Genomic DNA, 12,200 nt, shown 5'->3' with positions numbered 1-12,200 from the left:
GAAAGATATCAGATATCATTACCAAATGAATTACCACCACAAGCATAGAAAGTGCTTTGAACACAAGACTGAACTGTCCTGTGTCTGTCTTAATGTTGTTTAAAAAAGCAAATAAATGACTGGAAAATAAATAGTTTGCTCCTGAATATTGGATCGTTAAAGCAAGCCAATAAACAAACATTTTGTAAAATCACAAGAAGAGCATAGAAGCAGTATTTAATTATTATGATGCTTCTAGGGTAATAGGTTAATCAAGTCTGTGGACCTTTCAAACAAGATTATTGATGTTTTCTTTGAGCACAATAAAAAATCATGACGTTGGTTGCCTCATCTTTTAACACATCACACACACACACACACGCAAACACATTCGCAAACACATGCACAAACACACTTATCAATTCATCAATATTTGTGTGACAGAGCATAGATGCAAACAAAGAAAAGCAACAGACTGGTTCGGCCTCTGACGCAGCTGTCTTTGAGGAAGTTAGAGAACCGCCAGGATGATTAAGACCATTGTGTTATAAATAGACTACTCTCTCTGCTGAATAGTGTCCTCTCCACTGCTGGTCTTTAGAAGAGGGTCATAAAGGAGCTGAGTACACTACCAGTAGTAATCATTTGTTCTTTCAGGCTCACTATTGATCTGCACCTCACCTTATCTCCTCATTTCCTAAAGGAGCTGCTGCTCAACCTTTTCTCTACCACTCAATAAAATTAACAAAAGAAGTTGTTTTTCTATATTTAAAACAAACAATAGGGTGGATTCGTGTAATGCGGGACATTTAAGGTTTGGCTGGTTTATTTCCTGCTTAAAGTAAATAATAGTCATCAAAACCTTTACTATTGGTCTACCATGGGTGTCATGTGACTGAAATTACATAAAATATTTTTACATTTAGAAAAATATAACAAAGTCAAAATTGCAAAAAGTGTCCCACATTACCCAAATTCACAATATTTTTTTATATATATTATACATCCAAATTTGAAAAGGAAAAGCAAACTGAGGAAGTCTTTGTGTTAAACCTCTGAAGTCCAGGAGATTTTGGTTGAAATTTGTCAACTTCCTTTGCATTAATTTCTAATTTCTGTCTCTGTTTAGCATATTCCAGTACAGAAATTTAGAAAAGCCTCTGTAACATGGACATATGTAGACTGTAGTTTTGTAATACACATGGTAATTGTATTTATGTTTATAATATTTATATTTATATAGTAATTTACAATATACATGTATAGGTATTTACAATGTAATATAAATTGTTTATAGTATATATATATATATAATTGTTTATAATATTTGTATGTGACTATATTGATTATTCATATATATAGATATAGATATAGATATAGAGACCTGTTAAGGGGTAGGACTCGATAAGTTTTTTTACTTCTTCCTACCCCCTTTCAAGCTTGCAGAAAGTGTCTGTTTTCTCAATTTTTTTTTTGCTTTTTTGTTTTGTTTTTTATTTATTCATCTATTAATATTTAAACTTGTTTTTTTTTGTGTTGTTTTTTTGACTTGCTTGCATGTTCGAAATAAAGACAATCAATCAATCAATCAATCAATCAATCAATCAATCAATCAATCATATTTCATGTCTTTACATCAAATGCATGGCTCCTTTTTCTCCACACAAACTTGGCTACCAGTCAGATTTTTCATTTTATTTTAATTAACAAAGTATAAAGCTGAAAGGAACCGAAAATACAAACAAAAGACACAGGTGTCTATGGAACAGAAGAAAAAATAATAGATAATAAAACTACAAAACAGTCTATTTGCATGTAAATTAAAAATGGTAATAGTTTTCATTATAGAAAGAAAATTCACAATTTAAAAAACATAAATGGCACACTGTGAAAGCTCCTATTATTGAACTTTCAACTGGCTTTCTCAGCTTGTCTACATATCATATATAAATAAAGTTATTACTGTAAATAAACATGTGGATTTTCAATGAATAGATGGACTCCAGAGGGTTAAATCTGTATCTGTGTCATTTTTCTATAAATATGAACTGTGACTGCGAATAAAGAAAATAAATTTCTGCTGTTTTCTTTGTCAACATTGAGGCTTATTGTTCTTATGACTGTACTGATGGTGTCATAGGATCAAATTATCCTGTAACTGGCTGACCTCAGACAGGGCAGAGGCTATGACATCCTCAATTGGATGCAGTTACAGTTTCCATAGAAACTCCAACCATTTTCTCAGTAAAACACAATGTGACCATTAATGGCTAGGGAAAAGCAATCTGTTGGTGCATTTAAACTAAATTGAAAATAATTGTAGCAATAAAACCATGGACAATGTGCTTACAAAACTGTGGGGTCCAAGTCTACAATCTTGTTCCCTGAGCATTCATTATTTCTTAGAATAATTTCTCTGAAATTATACGTGTCATTATGAAGCTGCAGCCTTCCACAGGAAGTAATTGTGTTTGATCTGAGAGGTAGATGGGACTGCAATGACTTCACGCCTTCATAAGAGTCGCCCCGATGCAGCAAAGTATTTATCAGGTAAATACACAGCAGAACATTTCCTTAAAAGCATTTGTGGACTGAAATATTTGTTGACTGAATGTTGGATAGAAAGCGAGACAGGATATTAAGAAAAGATAAGCGATGAGTCATGGGGGATAGAAAAAACTTTTTATTTTTGGCTGTCGGTAATTGGCAATATCTCAGATTCATGCTCATCCAGAAGGAATCAAAAATAATCAGTGTGTGTGACAGTGTTCCCATATTCTCAAGTATCTGAGTGATTAAATCCAATAGCTTCTCATTACATCTGTTTCCATTACAACACCTACGCGGAGTCTGTGTTTTAATTTAACCGTCTGTCTAGCCACGCAGGTGTGCACCTGTCACCAGTGGCGGTTCTACACAGGGGCCTACAGGGGCCCCTGCTGTGGCCCCTGTGTCAAATTAACCCTTTGATGCACACCCCACCATATTGACCCCCTTCTAATGCACAACATGGGTCAAAAATGACCCGCATTCATTTCCCATGTTATTTAATGCTTGCTGTGTGTTTCTGTGCTTTATCTTTTGATATCAACTTATTTTATGATTGAATATTCCAAGTATTCTTTAAATATCTTGTTTTTGATAACAACAGATCATAATTTCCATTTTGCCTCTCATACTTTATGAAGAAAAAAGGTTTTGTATTATTATATAGCTAACTACTTGGCTAAGTAGCTTGCTAAGCTAACTACTTAGCCAAGAAGTTAGTTAAGTAGCTAGCTTAGCAAGCTACTTGAGCTACAGGAACACTGGTCTAGAACCGCCACTGCCTGTCACCATCAATCAATCAATCAAACTTCATATATATATAGCGCTTTTCATACATATAAATGCAACACAAAGTGCTTTACAAAAAATAAGAATAAAAACAGACAATAAAAATGACAAAACCCACCCCTTCCATCCCCACATAGACACTGCAAAAAAAAGAAAAGTTGGGTGAACTCAAAATTTCAAGGCAACAAACTTCGATAAAATTTTAAGTTGGACAATTAAACTAAATATTTTAAGTTTTGTTTTTGAGTTTGCTCAACTCTGAATTCAGATTTTTGTCAACTCAACTGTAAGTTGTACTAACTCATAGTTTTACATTGTAATAACTTTTAATCCTTACTTCTGCTAACTTCTGCAATGTGCTGAATTGGCACGATTGTAACGCCGCTATGAAATGTCAGCTAATGTTGCGACCACAATTTTGAGTTAGCATTGATACGCTAATGGCTACTCTTGTAGCTGTAACAAGCAGCGCCGCTAGCATCAGTTAGCCGCTAGCATAAGTTAGCCGCTAGCATCAGTTAGCCGCTAGCTTTCGCTAATGACCGAATTTCACCGCTTTCCCACATTTCACTAGCCTGGCTAACACCAGACCAAATCTCATTGGAGATTAGGTCTGGACACCTTCAATGCATTTCTCCGTAGAGGAGGTGTGGTTTACGATCCTCCGGAGCCGTTTATTGGACGCTTAGAATGTCTATCAAAGCGTCTGTAGGTAGCTCTTAGCCAATCAGATCAGTTATACCAGATGACGTAGTAGAGCAACAGAGATGGATGTTTGTTGTGTGTGTGTCTGTGAGAGAGTGTTGCTGCTGCTTTGCTTCTCCAGTTCTCGCTTTCTGCAAGATTATTTATTTTCACGCTTTATTCCCCCTCATGTCATTCAGCCACACACATCCACTGATTTTATGGGCAACAAACAAGCTGCTGCGGGTCTCTGGGGGCTCCGCTGTCCCCCGATTCGGAGCGAGATCACCGGCGGTGACCGGCGGTCTCACCGGCTCGGCGCAACGAGCCGCAGAAACCGCCCGTGCGGCGCTAATAGCCCCACTACCGGTGATCTGGCTCCAAGCCGGGGGACAGCGGAGCTGCCGAGAGACCTTTCGCCTTTCAACTTTCACTCTAAACTATTTAAAACACCATCTACAGCTAAAGAGAGTTTCGCGTCTGCAGCAGCCATGTTGGATCCGGAAAGCTTCCAAGTGCCGAGTAGTACGCGTCATCGTCTCACCGTCCCTCCCCGCTCTGTGATTGGATCCCTAAAACAGGGCTAGCGAAATCGCCTAGTTGCCAGACTGCCTGGAGGTTCGAAATCAAATTCGAGCGCGCAAGGCAGTCTGGGTATACCCAGGCTAACATTTCACAGCAAATAAATAAGAGTTAGCAGAACTATTGTCCCTTGTTGTGAACCCCAACTTATATTTAAGTAACAACAACTCACAAACAGACAACGTTGCTTCCTTTGTTGTGCTAACTTACATTATTGCCCTAAATGTCAATAATTTATATTTCCAAGTTTTACCAACTTAAATCACCATTTTAGGCCAAAAAATACAAGTTGACTTTTTTGCAGTGCACATCTGTATGTACACATACACAAACATGCACACACACGCACATAGACACGCACGCACACAAACACACACTCAGACTCACACACGGCACATATTGATTGACAGTGTAGAGACAAAATTGTTGTGATATCTGATCAATTTAAATGTAACTCCATCCCAATACAAAAGTATCACTGGGAACCAACAGCAGGCAGCGAATAATTACACACATTACATAGAGACAGAATTGTCTTTTGCACAGATGCTGTTGATCAGAGATTTGAATAAAACATAAATAGAGTCATCAGGCTGGAATCCAGCCTTCATGTCGTCCACGTCGTGCTGCCTGTGTTCCAGGCATTACACTTGAAACGGATGTCAGTTTTGTGTAATTACAAGGATGATGAAACCAAATACGTTGAATGCCTGCGTTTGGAGCCAAGTTATGGAGATTGAGAGGCGGATGAGTTGCTCCCATCTGGTTTCCTGTAATCGGTGCTGACCCCAGCAATCCAACTGACCACTTCCACTCCATCTGCACTTTGCCCCCCGCTGGCCTCCCCACCCTCTATCCAGACCTGGACGCTGTTCCCTCCACTCCCACAACCGGTTCCCAGCACTGAATGATAAAGAGGTTCATCCTTAACTCCATGGAGTCTTCGGCTATTTAGTCCATTTCCTAATCCTCTTCATCCTGCCTGTATGCACCACTTAAAAAATGTTTAAATGCCATGTTGGTATATATTTTTTCATCTATATGACCTAATAATAATTTATTTTTTTATTCTGACTGACTGGATCAACATTTTGAACCAAAAAGAAATAAAGAAAAACCAACATAAATGTGATCTTGTGATTGTGTGTGATCCTGTCATCCAACTCTGGTTTTTATTCTGGTGGGACTCTATTCTATTTGTGTCTTGTGTGTTAAGCGGAACAATTTTGGTCATTTTGTTTATTTTTTAGTCATTTTGTGTCTTCTTCTATGTTTTTATAGTCATTTTATGTCTTTTTGTGTCTTTTTTGGTCATTTTGTGTCTTCTTCTATGCTTTTTTTAGTCATTTTGTGTCTTTTTTGTTCATTTTGTGTCTTTTTTAGTTATTTTGTGTCTTTTTTTGGTCATTTTGTGTCTTTTTTAGTCATTTTGTGTCTTTTTTAGTCCTTTAGTCCAACATAAAAAAGTGATTTTCAATCTTTTTTTAACTTTCAAAACACTATCATGCTCAATAAAGAATTTGAAATCTTGCAAATGTGAACAAAGGTTGCAAATATAACATATAAGAGGGTTACATCCATTTCTATACTTTTATACAAAATGTAGGCCTATTTGAGCTTGTCTCCAGTTTTACTTGGTATATCATCATCAAACTGAAACTGGCCTCATGGAGTTTACAGCCAGAACTTTAGAGGTAAATTTACAGTAGGGCTCCACGCTGCTTTGTTTTCTAGTCTGGATGTGGTGAAGAAGTCTGGAGCTTTTGGAGACTACAGAGGGTTAATAAAATGTAAAATAAACTGAAACACACTCCCACATGTCACTGTGAGGGCATTTGCTTATTTTAATTTTGCCAGTAGGGGGTGTGATTTATTCTGCTTGGTGGTGTCCAGTCTGTTTTCCTAACAACCAAAGGATCACACTTCTCTGTGTATCTGACCAAGTCATTCAAGCTGGCAGGGCAGCACATGGTGATGTGTCTATATACAGCATTGAAATTTCAAGCACAGGGGAAGCTGAGAAGCTCCCATCATCCAAAAATGTTCTAATGTTCTATGTAAAAGGGTTAAGTACGATGATCATGTTAATGTTCTGCAGTGGTTCTCGAGTGTTTTCATGTTAAGGGCCCCTGAAGTCACCACGGTCCCCCATTTGATAAGATTTTGCTTCAGGGATCCCCATGTGAAAGGGTTTTTGTTGTAAAATATAATTAACTCTATGGAGTCTTGGGCTATTTTGTCCATTTTATCATGTCTTTTCGTGTCTTTGTAAGTCATTTTGTGTCTTTTTTTTGGTAATTTTGTGTCTGTTGTGTCTTGTTTAGTTATTTTGTGTGTGTTTTTTTGTAATTTTGTGTCTTTTTTTGGTCATTTGTGTCTTTTTGTGTCTTTTTTGGTCATTTTGTGTCTGTTGTTGTGTCTTTTTTAGTTATTTTGTGTCTTTTTGTGGTCATTTTGTATCTTTTTTTTGTCTTCTGTGGGTTTTTTTTTGTTATTCTGTCTTCTCATTTTGTGTCTTTTTTGGTCATTTTGTCTTTTTTTTTGTCATTTTGTGTCTTTTTTTGGTCTGCTTTGTTTTTACGTCTGGATGTGATGTCCAGAGGGTTAAAACCATAATTCTATAGATCCCAACTACAATTGAGGAGATAACTCTGCAGGAAGCGAAACCTATGACCAGAAAAATCACTTTAATGACTCTTACTCACACTGGGCTCACTTCTATAGTGGAAATAAACCATTCCCTATTTTTCAAGGACTCCCCTTGAACTCCCTCAAGGACCCTGGTTGAGAATCACTGGCCTACACTACTACAGAGTCGAAAAATATCATGAATGCATGCTTGTTTTTTCTATATTCACTATACATTGCATTGAATGTTTGCTTATTGGGCAAATAATCCTTCTTAATGCATTTGTTATTTAACATTTCTTTGTGCAAACAAGAGCATGTTTTAGTATTTTTTGTGTGATTCTGTCATCCAACTCTGGTTTTTATTCTATTCTATCTATATTTACTCTATCTTATTTGTGTCTTGTTTTTTAGCGTAACAATTTTGGTCATTTTCTGTCTTTTTTAGTCATTTTCTGTCTTTTTTTTAGTCATTTTGTATCTTTTCTGCTTTGTTTTTACATCTGGATGTGATGAAGAAGTCATGCTTCGGAGCTTTTGGAGACTCCAGAGGGTTAAGAAAAATTATTTTCAAAGTGTTGGAGACATGTCTTTAATGTCCCGAGTATAAACAACATCTATCAGCTTAATACACTGTTGCCCATGAACTTGGAATAATATAGTTTTCAGACAAAATCCTCTGTTAATGGTGGTTTTATTTTCATTGTTTGGAAGAGATTGATTAATAAAGTTTTTATCTGTCAATAATAAATCACATTGTCACAATCATTTTAATGTAAAAGAGGTTAAAAATATTTTATTTCAACTTTATGGGCAACCGTGTACAATTATGTGTAATAAATGCCACAAACGAGAACCTCACAGATCAATGTGTTCACATAACATTTATTCAATACAACAATTAAGTACATATAATACATATAAGTAGAAATATAGTACAGTAGAAATATAAAATTGTCATATATATACAGCACCAAATATCAGAGGGCACACAAACATATTTTGTGTCACTGCTGGAGTGACGAACAGCATTGGCAGACAGCGTGGCTGTCTCCTGGGTGAGGGATGTGTTTTCCCCCGCAGCAGAGAGGTAGATCTTCCCTTACATTTTTCAGAAGGCAGAAGGGAAATCACTTCACATCTCTAACAAAACAAAACAAAAAAATCTGGTCACCTGACATCAATTTTTATTGTCACACACTGTCGCTTTAAAGTTAACAAGGACAAGAATGGAACCACAATGCACCGAGCTATTAAAGAACTTCAAAGAATTAGGGGCCGTGCAGTAGGGCTGGGCGATATATCAATATAAAAAAATATATCGATATAAAAAATATATCGATATATTTTTAAATGTGGTATGGAAATAGACCATATCCCATATATCGATATAGTTAAATTTTTTCTTCTTTTTTATATATATAAATGCTGCCCTTACTAGAGTTTGTCATATTTAGTTCTTTTGTAATGTTCGTTATTCTTTTCTCATATAAATATATTTATTTCAGAAAAAGATTGGTCTATTTTATTTCATAGGCTATTTTTATTTAAGATATTTTTATTTAAATGAGCACTTTATGGAGCTTTGATTTAAAAAAAGAAGAAAAAAAAGGTACTCCTGTTGCTATACAGTATTTATGTTCACTTAAATAAAAAGTTTCAATAAAACTACTTGTGACATGTCATATTTGACTTTGAACATTTGCTCTCACTTTGCGATAAAAATATCGGGACATATATCGTATATCAATATTCATCCTAAATATATCGGGATATGACTTTTAGTCCATATCGCCCAGCCGTACCGTGCAGTATGCTTGCGAATGCAGATTGTTAATCCTATTTTTTTAGTAGATAAAGGTTCAAAACAGACTTAAAGTCTGGTTAAATTGTCATTTTCACAGCTGCTGCCAGAGCTGCATCTTATCCCCCAAGAATAATGCCGCTCTGTTCAGGTTGGCTGATCCCAATCTATCCGCAGGGACAGCTCCCCACTCTCACATAAAAGTAAAAGGAATGACTTCCCAGATTCTGCTTTTGTCTTGCACTATCGCCTCCTTGTTTCCTCCGTTCTTCCCCTCTCTTCTCCTTATTTAAACTAAATAAGAGTTTGACTGACAATCAGTATGCAAACGGAACATCTAAATGCACTGAGCCGCAAGAAATGCGGGAGAAAGGACTGATCGATTGCATGCCTATTGAAGCAGCTGGCCTCCAGGATGGTCTTTGGCATCGTGTGTTAACTGCTACCTCTGGATGCACAGACACATTCACTCAGCAACAGGCGTCACTAATCTGGTAGCCAGAATCAATGCAGTGGTGATCAATGATTTCTCAAGGGTAACAGAGTGCTTGTAGACAGTCCTTCACATGGAGACAAACAGGCTACACTCAATTTCTACACATTCTGTATGCTGTGATTTATACTCTCCATCCCGCGTTACATTCACTGACATAAACAAGATTATTTAAGACAAGAAGAATAAAATGCCATTGTGCGTCTCATCCTGTGAGACCATACACTAACAGAAAGCACCTATTCACAGATAAGGAGCTGAGCGCAGCTACATTCACTCGTTCTCTTGAGAAGAAAAAAAGTATATGAAAGGGAAACCCCAGAGTCACTTACAGCACAAACATGAATCAGTATTCACTGGATACAGCCTTGTAACATATTTTTCAGACTGAGAAATGGATTTATCACTCACTCTCAGTCACTATTCTTTCCTGCAGAGAGAGAAAATAATCCACTTCCTTTGGCACACAGCGATCCAGACTAATGTTTGTGGACTATGGGGATTATATTTAAGTGTGTGTGTGTGTGTCTTCATTTGTCAAAGCACTTCCTCCTGGGCTATATCACAATGAGTGGGATCAAGTCAGAAACTGGGGAGGAAGGTATACGGGATGGACGAGGGGACAGAACAAGGGGGGAAATTCTCAGGGGTTCAGATGGAAACGGGGGAATGCGACAGAGCCTTTTTCCATGAGTGCTTGCTCAAGGCACCAAGAGGGAGGGGCCCTAGGGGAGCAGGATCAGTCAAAGTGTCCCTGCAGTGGCATGTCCCCTCGGGTAGTGTCCTTCAATAATCCTGGCCTGCCATGTGTGGGGTTAAGGTGCCCCACGAAGACACTAGCAGGGCGTAAATGCTCGCACATTGACAGGAGGGCAATCAGTCAGTCAGAAAGTCAGTGCCCCGCTCCTTTGTAATGTGAAGCTGAAGCTACAAAAGGTCTTTTTAGAGTATGTTGCGTTACTAGAAGTCAGCGTGGCCATGGCAATATGTGCAAATGTTCCTCAGTGGTGAAGTCCAAGCTCCAACAATCTTTTCAGTTCACCAGAATCTTTTATTGAGCGCGCACACAAACACCTTCCACTTCCCCAGCAGGTCGTCTGCCCTCTCCGGCTCAAACGTCCACATAGATGCCAGTAAGATCCTGCTGGACTCAAGTTCCACTCTCCCATTGCGTAAAAAAAGCCCCCAACACATTGCTGCGGTGTCACAGGACGAGTGAATGACGCTGGCCGCTGACGCGAGTGTGCTGCTCTTTGGGCTGGGTATCGGGTTCCCGTCTTTGGCCCACTTCTGGCCTCTTGGAGAGTCACCTGTCCTGACGAGAGGAATGCTGTGACTGACGTGCCTAGTGACGCCAGCGTTGACTCCGGCAGCAGCTCTGCATAGCGTGTTGGGTGTCTGTGCGAGCTCCCACTGTGGCTCCTGGTGCTTATGTGAGTGAGGACTGCCATGTATCCGTGCGCGTAAATATGCATGTAGTGTGCTGTGCATATTTGTGTGTGTCTCCTCAGAGGTTGTTTTGACACTGGACACCTGCTGTCTGATGAGAAAAGAGGCCTTGGTGATCCCTCCTTAACAATCCAAAATGGTCCAAACTTTACAGACTAAACAGATACTCAGAGTCCTGTCTGTCTAGCTGTCCTTCCACTCTCTATGATTCCTCAGCTCTCTCTGGTATGAGCTGAGCCAAACTAAAGAATAGAGGGGATTTGGTGCTGGGAGGAGGTCTGTAGCCAAGCCGTAAGCTCCCAGCCCTGGGCATGTCTCTGCTTTCCAGTTCCTACCACTGTTTTTTCCCATGTGCTTCACAAGGGACACTGCTCAGAGGTGAAGGAGCCTCCCTCTTTCTTTTTCCTTCTCTTCTTCTTGTGGACAGTCCAACAGGCGGTGGCCATCAGCAACAGCAGAAGCCCCATGACAAGCAGCACCACTGACACCACTTTAGTCTGAGGCAGGTCATTGTAGGTGTAGGTCACCCCGGTTCCCGCCACGCCGATCACCAAAGAAATGATTCCGAAGGGAAAGATGCAGCGGTACCAGGACTTCTCCATGCCCCCGGTGGCCTGGGACAGACGCTCCAGAGAGGAGAGCACCTCGGGGACTTTGGCGCCACCGGCCTCCAGAGACTGGCCCTCCTGCCCCGAGCCGCCCTGGGGCTGGTTTTGGCAAGCGAGGTGGCCCGTTGAACAGCCCATCCTGATGTCGAGGGGCTGCCGGATCCTGAGAGCAGACTGCAGTGTTTGCCTCTGGAATCACAGTCAGTCAGCTCTGGCCTGGAGAGACAGAAAGAAACAGAGAAAGGAAGAAAAAGGAGAGACGGGAGGTCTGTGTAAGACCGGAGAAATGACCGGAGCGAGTCAGATGAAGGCTTCTAAGTCAGCGCTGAAATCCACTCACACTTTCCTCTTCTCTCCCTCCCGCTCTGTTTCTCTGTACACTGCCTGCTGGCTCTCTGGCAGCACATTGTACACTCTGCTGAATGTAGTGGTGGGGGATATATAAGGCACCGTGGGGAAGGGAGGGGCTTGGGAAGAAAAAAATGGAAGAGCGAGAGCTGCGATTGGTCTCCTCGGTGTGACGTCAAACACTGAAGCAGGGAGAATAGGGATTGACGAAGCACAGGAAGGGGGAGGGGAAAGGGGTTGACTGCTCCCTCTTTTCTTCATCTCCCCATCACTGCCTCTCAATTGCAGT

At 39.7% G+C, this 12,200-nt stretch overlaps 1 protein-coding gene across 1 annotated transcript; it reads right to left on the bottom strand.

Annotated features, from left to right (window-relative positions):
* Positions 1 to 8,078: 8,078 nt before the first annotated feature.
* Positions 8,079 to 11,843, bottom strand: LOC131983567 (transmembrane protein 100). Its single transcript, XM_059348299.1, has one exon. It carries the CDS (start codon positions 11,699 to 11,701, stop codon positions 11,312 to 11,314), a length of 390 nt encoding a protein of 129 aa, XP_059204282.1. The 5' UTR covers positions 11,702 to 11,843; the 3' UTR covers positions 8,079 to 11,311.
* Positions 11,844 to 12,200: the final 357 nt, after the last annotated feature.

Source organism: Centropristis striata, chromosome 13, assembly GCF_030273125.1.
Source record: "Centropristis striata isolate RG_2023a ecotype Rhode Island chromosome 13, C.striata_1.0, whole genome shotgun sequence".
Taxonomy (NCBI): Eukaryota; Metazoa; Chordata; class Actinopteri; order Perciformes; family Serranidae; genus Centropristis; species Centropristis striata.
The sequence above is the reverse complement of the archived record's forward strand: the minus strand, read 5'-3'. Positions and strand labels throughout refer to the sequence as shown.